The 17152-nt window shown below is 33.3% G+C and overlaps 1 protein-coding gene across 4 annotated transcripts in view; it reads left to right on the forward strand.

The window, feature by feature from the left end:
* TFEC (transcription factor EC) overlaps positions 1-5230 on the forward strand; it is a 67891-nt gene extending 62661 nt beyond the window's left edge. For all 4 annotated transcript variants that reach the window (XM_008705778.2, XM_008705779.2, XM_008705780.2 and 1 more), the window contains one exon: positions 827-5230. In XM_008705778.2, the coding sequence (XP_008704000.1) occupies positions 827-1207 (381 nt within the window). In that variant the 3' untranslated portion in view covers positions 1208-5230. The remainder of the gene's footprint in view (positions 1-826) is intronic.
* The last annotated feature ends 11922 nt before the right edge of the window (positions 5231-17152 follow it).

Here is a 17152-nt window from a genome sequence, read left to right on the forward strand (position 1 = left end):
TTACCCATCATCGTTTTATTCATTGTTTCATTTATTTTTTTCTTATTAACAATTATGTTCCTTCCAAAGGATAATTTTATTGCCTTTTAGAAGCTCACGAATTGGGTTGTTTCAGTTAGACTTTGATTAGAAGTCCAGGATCATGGTGGCTTTAAAAATAGAATGAATGACACCAGCTAATTGCAAAATGTGGAAAATAGAACCAATTTGATAAACACACAATGTTATCCCAGTCAAAAAATAATAAGTAAAACATTTGTTTTTCTATATACTATTGGACACTAAATTCTTCTCTCTCCCTTTTATTTCTTTAGTAACATTGCTATGGATTTCATTGCCTGAGCATATTATGCCAGTATATATTAAGTCACTCCTCATCTGTTCTTGTGACACAAAATATCAAAATATGGGTTTTCATAACTCTCAAGATTTTTTTTTATGTGAGCATGCTTATTGCCAGGTAAAGCACTACTCTGCTCCATGAAATGGTCCTACAGTGAGAAATCAATCAGGAAGAATAAATGAAATATTTTCCACTATCTCCAAATGGCTATATTGTAATCTGAGCCACTATGGAACCATTATATTATGTATTCCTTTAAACAGCAATGAGAAGAGAATTTTTTTTAAATCTGTATAGTTTTCTCAGGGTTATTTTTCAGGCATTAGAAATATACTAGGTTCCATTATTTGCAAAGAATATTATAATATGTATTACTCTTCATTTTGAATGCTTGTTAATATTTTGTTTCTATTTCTGGTTTATTTTCTAGAATTAAATCCACTTGTAAAGTCATTATTTAATTACTCTTGTTTGAAATTGCAGGAACTAGAACTACAGGCTCGTGCTCATGGTCTGCCAGCCCTGGCTTCACTTGGCACAGTTGATTTAAGTGCTCATGTCACCAAACAACAGACCCATCTTGAGCAGAATTCAGTGGACTATTGCCAACAACTGACTTTGTCTCAGGGGACCAGCCCAGAGCTCTGTGATCAAGCTATGGCCTTCTCTGATCCTTTGTCACATTTCACAGATTTATCATTTAGTGCCTCTTTAAAAGAGGAACAAAGATTGAATGACATGCTACTGGATGACACAATATCTCCATTCGGAACAGATCCTCTGCTATCTGCCACATCCCCTGCAGTTTCCAAAGAAAGCAGTAGGAGAAGTAGTTTTAGCTCAGATGATGGTAATGAGTTATAAAAAACAAACAGGCTCAATTCATCAACTGGGAAGAAATTCTGTGGTGGTGCTATGCAAGTATGTTCTGTTTCATATATTGCTTTGGCTTAATTTTTCCAAAAGGAATTGACTGTTCATGAAAAACTGATTAGAAACAACAGAAGAATTCACAGGAAGAAGAAACATGGTGTTGAAGAATTATTGAGAACTAAAAAGGATTTTTTTTCCTCTTTGGCTAAGGCATCCAAATCTACTTAAATTATATTTTCCTGGAAAGAGGTCCAACAGAAGAAGTATCTCTCTACTAATGTTGTAAAAGTAGTGATGCGGTGATGTACCATTGGAACCAATAGACTGCAAGGAGTAAACCTACTGAAATACACAAACTTTTTTTCACTAATTCACTTTCAACTCTTCTATTCAAGTCCTACCTTAGTCATCAAGTATCAAGATCAACAAATCTGATAGTCCATTGACTTTCTCCACTGTCTGGGGGACATGTTGTTGAAAGTTCCAACTTGATAGAGGAAGTAGTTAAAAGATACAGTATCTCTCACTTCTAACTGAAAGGTCAATCTGCAGTAAATATTAGAATTTTCCACAATAAAATACCAAAAATTCATAAAAACTTTGCTTTCTAAAATGAGACCCTAATCCCTTTTGTCATTTCAATTACACTAATTCTAAGAGTGTCTTTGCATATTTATGGAGACATGCCATGTTCAAAAAAGGAACACGTTGAATACTTTCCTCAAGAATATGTGCTCAAATTTTACTCCTTCACACAATACACTTACACACAGGCACACAATGTAGGTAGTATGAGTCCTTCTTATTTTCCTTCACTTTCATGATTTTTCTAATCAGCATCAGAAATAGTATTCCAAATCCTCTTTTCTTCATCCAAAAGAGATATTGGATAATAAATTTTAATAAGTAAAAACCAAAAAAACGCTACTAGGACAATTTCTCAGCTAGCTAAAATGTATCACTGTCTCTAAAAATGGGTGTAAATTAATTAGGTGATACAGTTTTACTCCAAATTGACAAAATATGGGAACTTTGTCAGCTGACGAAATCATTAGTAAAACAGAAACTCTTTCTTATTATATTGAGCTCTGAGTGGAGGATAAATCTTCATTCCCATAAGCACTTAGAGTACCCTGTGACCTTTGCTAGCTCTGTTAGCATTTATTACAAATATTTCTATCTATAATGCTCTACTCAAAATTTTCTTTCTCAAGAAAGAAAGCTCAAGGTTGGGATTAGGAATTGACTTACCAAGCAGGTTGCTCTGTGCTAGACCTCCATGAGTGATCATCTGATCAATGAGTATTTATGGAGGGATACTCAAACTTCAATGGATCCTGTGAAAATGTAGAACAGATGAGCAAGATATGGTCTTACTCCTCCGGGAGTAACAAGACTACATAAGAAACAACAACAAAAGATAGAAGACACATAGAATTAAACTCTACATGGTACAGTATAAACTGTAAATACAGAAGGTCAGAGAAAATGAAAATGAATGAAGAAGGTTGGAGAATTGCAAAAGTCTATGGGAAGGCAGAATGTAACTTCTTTTAAAAGCATAAGTTTGGTGAAAGGGAGGACATATTAGGGAATAATATCAACCAAATGATAAAAGCAAGAATAAATTGAGGAGATATCTTCATGGAACATTCATTATAAAGATCTGGCTACCCTAGAAGATACCAGGTTGGAAGTCCTGGAAAATAATATTGGCAACAGGTTGTGGAAGACCTTGAATAGTAGGATGAAATGATATGGTATAAATTGAATTTTTTTTTTTACTAGGAGGGAGAAGCCTAAAAATTAAAATGGTACTGTACATTACTAAAGCAATTCAGAGGTAATCTTTCTTGAATATTAACTTTGGGATAAATTTTTGAAAGGGTGCTTTGGGTATTACTCATAGGGAAATACGTCACCACAAAATTTGAGACATAATGCTAATAAAAGTGAGAAAATATTAAATTCTTATGGTCTAGTAATTATCTCAGGCTTAGCTTACAGCATTAGCTCAGAGTTTGGAGAATTAAAATAATTTTTATTGTTTGACATGGAAAATATAATTCTAAATTTATAGGAATAGTCATTAAAGCCAGATGGATAAATTCATCTGAAATATGCCATGTGAAAAAGAGCAATAAAATACACTTCAAGAATTTTCAAGAGAACATTATATACTTTTAACTTTATGATAAAATTTCACTTTATTATCTGGTTTGATAGCTCAATATAACAATACAAATCATTGAGAAGGAATATATTTTTGAATCCATGCAAAACACATTCTACATAGAGGCTAATTTCTGTTTTCATTTTATCCATTATTCTCATTTCTTCATATTTTGAGAAGACTTACACTGATGATGTCATTACTCTGTCATTCTTTTCCATTTTGTTAAAATACTACTACTCAGCCCTGAAACTCATTCCTCATAATATTAGCTAATGTAAGGCCTTGACACAGGTGGTAGAGTCTGGACAAAAGAGGTCTGAGAAGGATACTACTAATATTTGCTGCTACTTTCAGATTATAATAGCTATCAGGGGATTGTAAAATATGTAATGGATTTTTAAAGACAGAATAGGGTGGTGCTGTGTCACAGTCAACCGAAACAGATTAAAAAATTAATTTTAGTCAGTAGTTCTTAACTTTTTAAGGCATTGAGAATCTAGTGAAAATTTTAGACTTCGCAGAAAAATACAGAGTTGTATATACAGTCCAAAATTTGCATGGACCGAGAAGTTTTAGGGACCTCCTAAATGTCTTGTTGGATGCTAGGTGAAGAATTCCTCTATCAGGTCTGTTACATTAATGGAAAGCACTGTAGCTATGTATCAGTTAAGAGCTCAGTGGGTAGTTAATGTCATACACAGTGATGGAGGAGGGAGCACTGTTTATCTGTGTATCACTCTCCCAACCCTAAGAGTGATGAGGTTGCTTAGGAAAATGAGAGTATACCAAACACTAGACTATTCACAAAGGAAACTGTTTACTTATAATGTAGTCCCCCTGTTGTTTATATAACTCCTGCTATATACTCATGTTATACATTCATGGGTCAGTTTCTCTACAGTTATTGGATATTGTAAACATTTGACTGAAACAGTTTAAAATAATGCATATAAATATCAAGGTAAAAATATGTAAATTCAGAAGCAAATTATGTATATAAGAATCGAGATAGATCCTTGAGAAAATTGATGAATGTCTAGAATATTTTTATAGAAATGAGACATAATAGTAAGAGAGGTATATTGTTTATCAAACAATTTTGTCACAAAAGCATCAGCTATCACTGGATTATTAATTCGTAATTAACCAAGCTTTCTTCATTCAAAGGATTAATGCATAATTGTAATTATAATAAACTTTGTTTAAAATAAGGTAAAAGTTTTATTTTACTTTTAGTTCTCTTTTCAACAGAATATCCCATCCAATCTTTTATCTCTATTTATTATAAAATATTGGCTTTTTGTGGATTCACATTAAGTAGCCTTTCCAATTCCAAATTATCTTGAAATAACAAGTACCTCCTTTGAGTACCTCTTCATATTTTTTTTCTTTTTAGTGTCCTTTCCCATCACTGGAAAATTTATATATACAGAACAAATTTCCTCAGTTTACAGACACGGTATCAGTAACTATAGCCTTCTTTTTGTGGGTACAAAAGCTCTAAATAATAAATACCCAGATGAGCTGGGGACGTTGAGAAATAGCCTTCCTCCTTTTTTTTAACTCATTTTTTCCCACTCACATGACTGTAAATAAAATATTTAATAGCTCTTACTTAAAAAAAATTAGGTGCGAGTTTCGTGATTTGGCATGCTCATTTACCTTTATGTCAGGGGATAAGTTAGATTTCCCAAAGTTAAGAAAGATGTATTTTTTTTCTTTGTTTTGATAGATTGAGTCATATTGGAATTTTCTTATACTTCAAGGTATCTTGAAAATATTTTTTTGCTGTTCTGATACTGTGGAATTTTGATGTTTAAATAAATAAATGTCATAACTAGAAGTGTTTCAGTGTTTTTACAATATCTCTAGGCTGATATTTACTGATCTTATAATACCTAAGATGTAGATGGAAACTGGAATCAATTAATCATTTTGCTGTGTTATCAGCACTAGATCAACCATCTGGGGTTCTTGAAAACACCTGAAGGATTGAATTTTACTTCAGTATTGATAATGGCACAGCCTATTTATGCTACATGGAATGACATCATTTGCCCTTCCAGTACCCTGCATGTTGATACGTATAGGATGTCAACTTGAGTTAGTGTAAGTTACATATACGGAGATTTCATTAAATATACTTAACAAATACTAAACACATTTCGAGTGTTGCTGATCTAATGTGTCAGATGACTTTCCTGTAATCATTATTCATTGCATATACCAACATTTTATCATTTGTATGATATTTAATTTGTAAATAAGGAACCTATTCAAAAACCGATAAAAACAGTTTTCTTAAATTTTTTCTGTTACTTCTTTTTCTGTGACATTCATAGAGAATTTGAGTAAATAGATTATCAGAAAATAGTTCTTTTGATTTAAAAAAAAAAAAACCTCCCACTGGATTCAACCAATTTAATGAGGAAATACTACTCTCTGCTGCTGTATACATAAAAGGGAACATTTTTTCTTCTTTTTGTGAAGGGATTTATGCATGTATTTCTATATATCCAAATTATTTCTCTTAACCCTCAGTAAAATGTCTTTTTCCTACATTAATTCAACAGGCTTCAAGAATAAAGTTAAAGACTTTTGTGTTTGCAACGCTACCTCTCCCATTCCTGCACTACCATTTTATTGCAACAATTCTATGTTTTCAACTTTGCTCTTTCCACAGAAATAAACTTTATCTCTGTGCTCCTTAAAGCTGGTGGTTATATAAAACAAACAAGTGAGAAAATATGCAAAAGAAATGGCAGACTATCATTTTGCTGAAAGAATTATATACGATCAGAAAGTTACACATTATATTATTCTTTAATACATGACTAGTAAAGTTTAAAAACTAACTGAATTCAAGGATTTTACCTAAAAGCATTGCAGTTGCATATGGCATACAAGGGTAAAATTAATTCAGCTATTTAATCTTAATAATAACAACGTAGTTAAAAATCTTTGACTTTAATGGTGTTTTATATATATGAATAACTAAAGTAACGTTCCTATAATTTTAATCTAACATTGCTTAGATCAAGAAAACATTGCTAGTCTAATAAGACCATAGAATTTGTAATTATTGCTATTTTTCACTTCTATATAACAAAGTAATGTGTCTTATTTTCCAGGAAAATGAAGAAAACTGCGTACTCTAATACATACATAAATCTTTGTGCACATTCTTCAAAAAATGTACCGATATTTTCTTTGTATATATTAAATGAAAGCACAGACTTATTAAATGCTTTAATATACTTTTTATTCTGCCTTTGTCTACAGACTGCCCTGGAAAATACAAAATGTGGGTTAATCATCTGAAAGGATACTTAACAGCCCCAATACTTCAAAACTGACGACTGCTCACTACACAGTCATGCTGAAAACAGTGATCCAATATTTCCCTATTAATGAAAATAATAGTTACATTCTTTATTATAGTCTCCTGCCATCTGCTTTTCCATGCTGTTATGGTTTTGACTTATGGAAAATATTTATCAAACTGTTGCAAATTTGCTAACAGGCATAATTGTAGCAGTGTAATCACTAAGAAATGCTGCAAAATCTTTTAATATACTAGATGGTCCCCAGATAATCTAGGGTAAATAGAATACTGTATTTTAATATGTAAAACATTTTAAAGCTGCTAATTGGTATTGACTAGACCTATCCCTTGATGATGAAATTAATAAGGATTTCAGTTAAATGTTAAGACACTCTAATATTTAATACCATGTTTATGAATTTTCATCTACATACCTGCTTCAAAAATAATCAAACAGAATAGTTCTGAGTTGACTATAGAAAACAATATTGTATGTTCAAATATAGGTTCATTTCTTTTTTAAGGCTATACTATATGAATATTTTTAAAGCATTAATCAATGCCAAAAAATACTGATCAGTATAATAATTTCTGTGTGGAAAGAAATAACCAATATAATATAGATCAAAAATCAGGATGATTTTTTTTGGTCCTATACAGACTGAAAAGATGGATGACTGAATGGATTTTATACCTGTTTATCGTGTATATACATACATGTGTGATGTGTTTGGGAATGGATACATGTGTGCCCATGTGGGAACTTACACAAAAGTTTTCTAATGTCTTGATATTAGAAAGGACTCTACTATAAGAATATGTTATTCTTATGTTGTTATTTATTGGAACCTACACATAGGCAACACTTGGAGTTGTCCTCAAATCTGTTCCATTAGACACACACACACACACACACACACACACACACACTCACACACATCTTGCTCTTAATTGAGTCCAAAAGGTGGGAAATATGAGGACAGCTGTAACAGGTTTTACTATTTTTGCTAAAATAAGTGAAATATGTAGATATCAACCATTTAGATATAAGCATTGAGTTTATCGACCACCAATATTATCACTTACAGTGTTCTAGCTTTGGGGTAGTTAAGTGGTAAAATATAATAAGGCTTATTGGTTCAGTAGTGGATACCCATCATGTAAAATATATATCAGTTTAATTAATTGGCAACCATAAGACAAGAGTACAACATTCTAGAAGGTGATGATTTTGATAGGACCGACCACATTGCGGTTAAGTATATGATTCACGTAATAAGAAAAAGGTGCCTGCAGGCTATTGTTCCTAGCATAGATTAAAATTTACATATTGCTTCTCCTTATGTCAAAACATCTGGTGCCTGCAAATGCTAACATTTCGTTAAAAAGTTTCACAAGCCAGGAAAAGTGGATTGGAAACACTGCATGTGAATCATTCAAGCATTATAATAGAATAAGAGCTATGTTCGGAAAAAATTAAATTGCTGCAAACAATACTATAGTCAAGATTGTAATTTATTTGCTTATGCAAGTGAAAGGTGATGCTGTGTATCTGTGGAGAAAAATAGTGTTTGAGTTATATGGTTATCTCTTCAAAAATACTTATTTCATATAATTACACACAGCAAGTAGGTTTCTAAGTTCTTCAAGATTTTACAATGACTCTTAACAATTTTAGAAGCAGTTTATAGTTCTATAAAAGCCATTCTAATATATCTAAGAATGGGAAGAGGGGGATATCTGAGACTTTATTCATTCTGGCATTAAATTTTTATTTACTTGGTAAATATAAGAAGTATATTTGAGGTGTAGATGAATTCCCTTTCCTATGCAGGTCCCCAGATCAATAAAGATAGTCATTCTTGCACTTTCCATCCTAGTCCAGTCTTCTGTTCTATAATCTAACAAGACCACTTCAAGATTTCCTTGCTTTTAAAGCTTTTTTCACCACCCCACTCCACAGTTATCATTATTATCATGGTTCCTGCTGGCTATACCAGCTAGCTGCTACTTAAAATCTTTGTATTGCTATTTATTATAACTAAGCATAGATTACCTGCCTTGTCAAAATGGATGGGCATTGCAAGCAAAAATTATGCCTTAGCTTTCTCTGTATCTCACATCACTTAACACAGTGTCTTGCTTGACATGTTATTTCCTTAATAAATCAATAAGTGATGGTTAATTTTAGGTAAGGAAAGTGTGCAAGTGTTAAATAATTCAGATAATGAAATGGTCCTCACTCAAGGCTGTGACAATTCATTGGAATGAATCTCTTCCAAGTTCTCTTTCAATTCTTGCAATTGCAGTGAGATAAGTGTTTGTGTTTCTTTTGGGTTATCTAAAATATGAGTTTGGGATATGAAAATAATATCAAATGTTGCAATAATGGATTTAGAAATATCTGCTCTAGAGTTCATCCATTTATTCATTCACTCTTCCTTTAATAAGCATCCCCCAAGGAATAATGGTGGTTGCTAAGGGGAATATAGACGATGAAAGTAACTGAGATCTTTCAGTAAAGTGCAGTAAAGTCTGCGCCGGCAGAATGAAGGATGCTGTGGAAGCCCAAATCAGGGCATCTGTACAGTATCAGGGAAACTGAGACCTAGGGGCAGAGTGGGGGCTGAACGTGGTGCAAGAGGGGTAGGTGAGGCACGGGGAAGGGCTCTTTAAGCAGAGGCAACCAGCCCGGTGACTATTAACTGATTCAGAGGGCTCATCAGTGTTTTCACTACGTAGAATATAACTGTTTGGGGTCAGAAATCTTAGACTTATTTGTAGTAATTAATCTTAATTTATTCTTATTTATCGTGCAGGATCGAGGTTTTTCAGATATTTGGTCAGAGGACCCTTGTGTTACTTCTCCCAGTCCTGGAGTAAGAAGGCATATATTACCTATTTCGGTGTTTGTGCGTGTGTGTGCGCGCGCGCGCACGTAGGAAGAGCAGGACGAAGTATACGGATATGGTGAAGCAAGGTGTACTCTTCTCAAATTATTACTTTTTCCCCCCCAAAGATTTATTTATTTATTTGAAAGAGAGAGAAAGAGAAAGAATGAGCATGAGTGGGGGGAGGGGCAGAGGGAGAGACAGAGAGGGAGAGAAGCTGACTCCCTGCTGAGCAGGGAGCCCCACACTGGCCTTGATCTCAGGACCCTGAGATCTCAGGACCCTGAGATCAAGACCTGAGCCAAAATCAAGTCAGTCCCCCAACGAACTGAGCCACCCAGGCGCAAACAGATTTACCACTGCTCACCTCTCCTCCCAAGACAGTTGATGAGCTGGTTCTTTTTTTTTTTTTTTTTTTAAGTATTAAGCGTGTAGTAAACCCTATGCTTCCAATAGTAGTTCCGCCTTGAAGTACCTCTCCCACACTGTCTATGAATGCCCAGCAGTATTCAGTAACACTTGCCCCTTTTCATTAATATTCTACATATGTTATTTCAGAAACCTCATGTGAAGAGAAGACTGCATAAATAGAAAGGTATACCATATCCTTGGATGAGAAAACTCAACATAATGAAGATTTTAATTCTCCTTAAATTAATGTATAAATGTTATCAATACCAATAGGTTTTTGTAAACCAGACAAGTTGATATTAAACTGTATAAAACAAATAAGAAAAAAAGAGAAATATCTGAAAAAGAAGAACAATGAGGAAAGACAGGGGCTACCAGATATTAAAACATATCCTGAAGTCTCGTGTCTCATGAATTAAAAATCTGTGGTATGGGACATGAATAAACAGACTGTCAAAGGACAGAAATAAGCCTAAGTATAATTGAAATTAAAAGGAACCATTGCAAATCAATAGAAATAAAACTATTCTATAAATGGTGTTAGAATTATACCAAATGTCCATCTATATGAAAATTACAGTATGTCCATGTAATGGAATATTATGCCCCTGCAATAAGAAACAACAACAAAAATCACTGTGTTCTGCTATGGAAAGTTCTCTATAAAAAGCTTTTTAGTTAGTAATATATTGTACTGAGTTGCATGTATGTGATAGTCTCTTTTGGGTGATGAGAAAGGAACATGCATTTATATTTGCTGTGTATGCAAAAATAAACTTGGCACATACACAAGAAACTCTGTTAAAGAGGGAGTAGACATGGAAATATTTTCACTAGCTTTTAAAAAATTTTTGAAGCAGCTGTGTGATTTTTGGAAGGGTTGATTCCATTCTGAGTTTCAAGGGTGCGTTCTTGCCATACGGATTGGTTCAGATATCCCAGGTGTACAATTGGTTCCTGGCTTTTCCTTGGCACATAATTGGTTCAAGGGTGGTAAAGTTCGGGAAGCTTGGAACTTCTGTTTAATGGTTTTGCAAAGTGATTTGCTTGCTATCTTTCCATGTTTGCGAATAGGGCAGCATGTGGGACCAGTTAATGCTGGCAGCCATCACGTCTTCTGGAGGAAAGTCAGCATGAGGACAAAGCAGACATCTGTGGGGAGGGAGAAGCTTTGAGAATCCCAGAGGATCAACTGGAGCACTAATTGAATCCCACCCAAATCCTGCCCCATCACATGTCTTTTTAAGTTCTGTGGTTAAAAAAAAAAAAAGGCTCCTTTGATGTTTTAGCCAGTTTGGGTGGGAATTTCTGTTACTGGCAAATGAAAACATGCTAATAGATACACCAAAACTAAGACAACATTGCCTAATCTTCTGACAGACTTGGCCATGTGTGAGACACGGTCACCTGCAGAGCATTAGAGCATGACTCCCATGTGTTGATGTTTAAGACGGGAGCAGGAGATTGGGAGACCCTCCATCTGAGCTCTTCGCAGACAGCATGGAGCTGTTCACATATTGAAACTCCCCATGGCCAGGTTTAGGGACATGGATCTAGTGTGCTCAGTTCCTCTAACCTGAAATGTGTGTGCAAGGAAATTTAGGTGTCAGAAAGACAGCTCTTTCCCTTTTCAAACTCAGCAGGACTCGGTCACAATTCTTTTTGTCTTCCCCCGTAACATAACTAGTCTTTCTTATTGATGAAAATAAGTTAGCTTACATCGTTTGAAAAGTTTCTTTATATTTACAGAAATGCAAGTAATTCTGAATGCAAGATGGACAGGATCACCATGAAAATGTAGCTGCTTCCTTTCACCAATCTATTCATTTATCAAACATTTCTTGATTTCCTGCCAGGTGTCCGATATTTTACATCTGTCAGTGGTTGACAGAGATTAGGTTTCCCGAGTTCCCATCCTTAAGAAACTCATTGGTGGAGGAGAGGAACCAGTATGCCCATGATTCAACACAGAATCATGTAAGAGGCCCAAGTAACCAGACTTACGGGTCAGGAAAGGATTCCTGGAAGAAAACACTTCTGCCCTGATTTTATGGTGAGTGTTGCTATTCCAAGTCACTGCAAGCAGATTTCTTACATTTTTTAAGTAAATTATTTCTCTTGTTTTTTAAAGTAAATCAGTATTATTTTTTAAAGAAATAGTTAATCGCTAAAAAGTCCAAACAGTATAAAATAGTATGATAAACTATACAATTGCATATAATAGTCCAAACTTCTAAAATAACATACAAGTATGATCTGTTCATCAAAATATATAAAATAAAATTTATATATGACCACTCCGATTCCCACATTGTAAAGAAAGATTCCTATTGATCTTTTCTTATATTCTTCAAGCCTGTCGATGTGTTTTTGTGCATGTGTGTGAATGTGTGTGTATGTGTCTCATGGCACGCAACACGTATAAGGTTTGTTTAAAATCGTACTGAGGTTACTTTTTGTATTATTTTCTTAGGGATATCTTTCCTGTCATGGGATATTTTCTACATTGTTATAAATGCTTTATTGCAAAGATGTAACTGATTTGACTTAACCATTCCCTGTTGGTAGATACCAACTTTTCACTTTTACAGAAGATGCATGAATCTGCATGTGCATGTCTCCCATTACACACTCAGAACTTTTTCTCGAGAGCACATATCGTGAAAATTAATAGCTAGAGTATGGGGTAGTGTCTTTGAAAGTAGGAGTTTTATTTTGTATCCCTACTTAAAGCACTTGCTCATTCCCTATGGCCACAACTCAACAACACTTGATTTTTGTCTTCTGCTTTATTTTTATCGATTTTATGGGATAAAATGTTTGTTTTGCCTTACTTTAGATTTCACTGATTCTAAGAATAAATTTTAAAAGTACATTTTTGGCCATTTGGGGTTTTTGCATGTGTGTGTGAGAGAATTCTCTTTTATCCTTTGCCTCTTTTCCTTTTTACTGTTTGTTGTCTAAAACTATTTCTTAGTTGATTTTAAGAATTCTAAATGTATTCTGGATGCCAATTCTTTGTTGCTTATACCTTTGTAGATTTGTTTTGATAGCATGTGGCTTTATTTTTTTTTATTTTAATTTTGTTGATGTTATATGCTTCAAAACGGAAATTTAAACTTTGATGTAGTCAAATTTTTCAATCACCCTTTCTGAGTTGTATTTCATATACTTATCTAGGAAATTTTTTATACCCTCGTTAATTGAGGATACTGCATATATTACCTTATAATAGTTTAAAAATTTTATTTTGCACATTTAACTCAAAGTTTTCGGGAGCTTATTAACTAAAAAAACAATTTTTTAATTCCAACATTCCAATATCATTTATTCAGTCATCTCTCCCTTATAAAATGTATGTTTATCATATACTATGTTATATGTGGGTATTTTCTTGTGTTCTCTTTTCTGTTTTGCCTTTCTGTTACAGTTCCATACTACTTTAATATTGTTTTAAAGTAATCGGTAACATATGGGAGAATATGTTCCTATGCCCTTCCTTCAGAACTGTCTTTGCTGTTTACAGGTCTGAATGTGAATATGAAAAATATTTTTCTAACTTTGTAAATCATGTATCTATTTTAAAATTGCATTTCATTTAAAGAATAATTTGTGGAAATTTACATCTTTAATATGTCACATCTTTCCCCCTCTGGCAAGTTTTGTGTGCCTAAAGTGTTTTGTAATTTTTTTCTAAGGTCTTGCATATCTTTAATTATATTTTTACCTCTGTTTTTAATTTTTCTTCTTTGATGCAATTTTTTACATTAAAATTTTTCTGTGCTTATTTTTATTTGGGGTAGGAAAGCTATTGACTTTTATGTTTCTAGGAATTTGTCCATTTCATCTAAACTTTCTCATTTGTTAGCACACAGTTATTCATAGTAGTCTTTTATAATCCGTTTCATTTTGTAAGATCTCTTTTATTCCTGATTTTAGCAATTTGAGTCTTCTCTCTCTCCCTTTCTCTCTCTTTTTTTTTTGGTCAGCCTAAGCTACTGTTCTTTGTATGTTGACATTTAATCCAGAATTTTTGCTGGATTTTTTGTTAGTTATAATAATACATTTGTAGATGTCTTTGAATTTTCTATATAGACAGTCTCTCAAAAACTTTTTTTCTTCCTTTGTAATTCTTGTATCTTTTAGATCATTTTACAAGTATTAATTTATCAACTTCTATTACTACTTCAGTGTTAAATTAGCAATGCTAGGGGCTTCCCAACTTCAGTGATGTCAATACAAATTATCCTTTCAAGAAAAATTATTCAAAATTGGAAAAATGTAAAGGAGAACATGGAGCGCTTTTTTGAGTGCTTGTGACTTTGACTTTTTATTTACTAAATGATTTTACAACTCCGAAAGGGTAGGTGTGAACTTGCAGAAAATTGATTGCAATGTAAATTATTCTCATATTAGAGAAAAGCAAATCATCCTGTCCATGGCAACACAAAAGAGTTTTGTCTGATAGTCATACAATTGATTTTAATACAAGTTCACTTTGTGTTTGTACGAAAGTTATGTTTTAACTTTTTAAAACTATGCTTCAGCAGTGAAAATGTTTATATGTATTTTTAGCAATAAATATGAAGTTTGCTGTAAGTTTTTACTAAATTGTTTTTATCAGGCTAAAGAAGTTCAATCTACTCATAATTGTGTGTGGACAGGAGTTTAGGGGCTATTTGTCTTTAGTTAGATTTTTTGTTTGTTTAGCTTTTTCTTTCTTCTCTTTATTTTTATTTTTTTCTACCTTTTATTTTATTTCTATGGATATCCAATTTTTCCAGTAACACTTGTTGAAAAGACTGTCTTCTTCCTCTGAATTGTCTTTGTACCTTTATTGAAAATCAGTTGTCCATATAATTGTAGGTGAATTTCTGACTCTATTCTGTTTTATTGACTTTGACTAATTTATGTCAATAGCACATTGTCTGGATTACTGTACATTTATAACATAACTTGAAAGCACATAGTATAGGTTCAGGAATTTTTTTTTTCTTTTTTGGGTTTCTTTTCATTTCCATATGAATTGTAGAATCAGCTTGTCAGTTTTTGCAAATAGCTGAAATTTTAATTGGGATTGTTTTGACTCTATAAATCAACTTTGGGAGAAATGGCTTCTTAAGAATATTGAGCCTTCCAATCCATGAAGATGGCATCTCTATTTACTTAGGTCCTCTTTAATTTCTCTCAGTTTTATAGTTTTCAATGTATAAATTTTACACATTTTTTGTCCTACTTATCTGTAAGTGTTTTATATTTTGGATGCTGTTGGTAAATGGTATTTTTTAATTTCAACTTCTAATTTTTTGTTTCCAATACATGGAAATATAATGTTTACAAATTTATCTTATGCAATCTTGCTAGTCTCTCTTATTAGTCCTCGTAGCTTATTTTGTAGAGTCCATCATATTTTCTACATAGATGATCATATTGTCTGTGAGTAAAGATGGTTTTATTAATTCTTTTCCATTGTGGATCCCTTTATTTCTTTGCCTTGCCTTACTGGTTCAATGGCTAGAACCAAAGATACAAATTGAACAAAGGTAATGTGAGCAGAGATTCTTATATGTTTCTAACCTTTTGGGAAGAAAATATTCAGTATTTCATCATTAAGTATGTTTGCTGTAGGTGTTAAATAGATGCCCTTTATCTGGTTACAGAAGTTCCCTTTTGTAAGGTATCTGTTGCTACATTAAAAATTACACCAAAACTGGGGTGCCTGGGTGGCCCAGTCGACCAAGCATCTGACTTTTGTTTTTAGCTCAGGTCATGATCTCCCAATGGTGGGTTCCAGCCCTGCCTGGGGCCCTAGGCTCAGTGGGGAGTCTGCTCCAGATTCTCTCTCCTTCCCTCTCTGCTCCTCGCCCTACTTGCACTCTCTCTGTCTCTCTAAAATAAATAAAAATAAGATCTTTTTAAAAAAATTACACCAAAGCTTAATGGTTTGAAACAATCATATGTATTATCCTATAGTTTCCATGGCTCAGACCCCACTGAGGCAAGGCCTTGTAAGTACTCTACACAAACCCTGCGACAAATGAGTTTTTTCTAATCTGCTTCAGAAGGCAGGAAATGCCATAAAGAAATTGAAGTTCAGACCCTATTAAAGTGGAGAGTCCTTGGTAAACATCTTAGCCTTTTAGTTGAGAAAGTCTCTGCCCTAGGAATAAAGATTATGCCCTAAGAGTGATGAATCTGCCCTTGGAGTAACAACGAAACTGTGTAAGGATGATACACACTTACATAAATTCGTATTCACTTTAACAGAGTCTAAAATTGAGTCTTGACAGCTGCAATTCACCCTCCAGTAACTTAACATTTTGCCAAAAGAAAATTTTATACTCTCTAGAGGAAAATAACATGATCCAGAGTTTCTTTACTGTAATTTTTACGATGCTTAGAATGTAATATAATAATATCACTAGACATATGAAGAAGCAGGAAAAAGTTACTGATACTGATAAACAAGACAGTTTTTTGGGGGTTTGTTTTGTTTTATTTTAAAGATTTTATTTATTTATTTATTTGACAGAGAGAGAGTGCAAGCAAGGGGAGCAGCAGAAAGAGGGAGAAGCAGGCTCCCACTGAGTAGAGAGCCTGACATGGGGCTTGATCCCAGGACCCTAGGATCATGACCTGAGCCAAAGGCGGATGTTTAACTGAACACCCAGGTACCTTGACAGTTTTTTTTTTTTTTTTAAGTTAACAGGAGTAAATCTAAGGATAATCCAGATTTGGGAGTTAGCAGAAAATTGCTTCAAAAATAACTTCATTTTCCAAATATTTTTACTTTGCAAAAAAAAAAAATCTTCTTTTGGATTTGGAAGCTAATTAAAAACCATTGTTTCTCTTTTAATTTCTGTGGTAACAATTCTACCATTCTCATAAGTAAATGAATGGCCTTGTGAGAGTCAGAAGATCAGTGTAAGGAAATAAAAAGGAGAAACTTCATAAATAAAGTTAAAAAATGCATTATCCTTCTTAAAATTGCAAATTTAAGGATAAATGAAATATAATTTTGTACCTATCAAATTAAGAAAAATAAAATGAGTATCAGTATAACACTTTATTACTACTTGGAGGGCTTAAATTGTATATACTCAATTGAATATACTCAAGCAACAGGAGTATAT

Source organism: Ursus maritimus, unplaced genomic scaffold, assembly GCF_017311325.1.
Source record: "Ursus maritimus isolate PB19 unplaced genomic scaffold, ASM1731132v1 scaffold_3, whole genome shotgun sequence".
In the NCBI taxonomy this organism is placed as follows: Eukaryota; Metazoa; Chordata; class Mammalia; order Carnivora; family Ursidae; genus Ursus; species Ursus maritimus.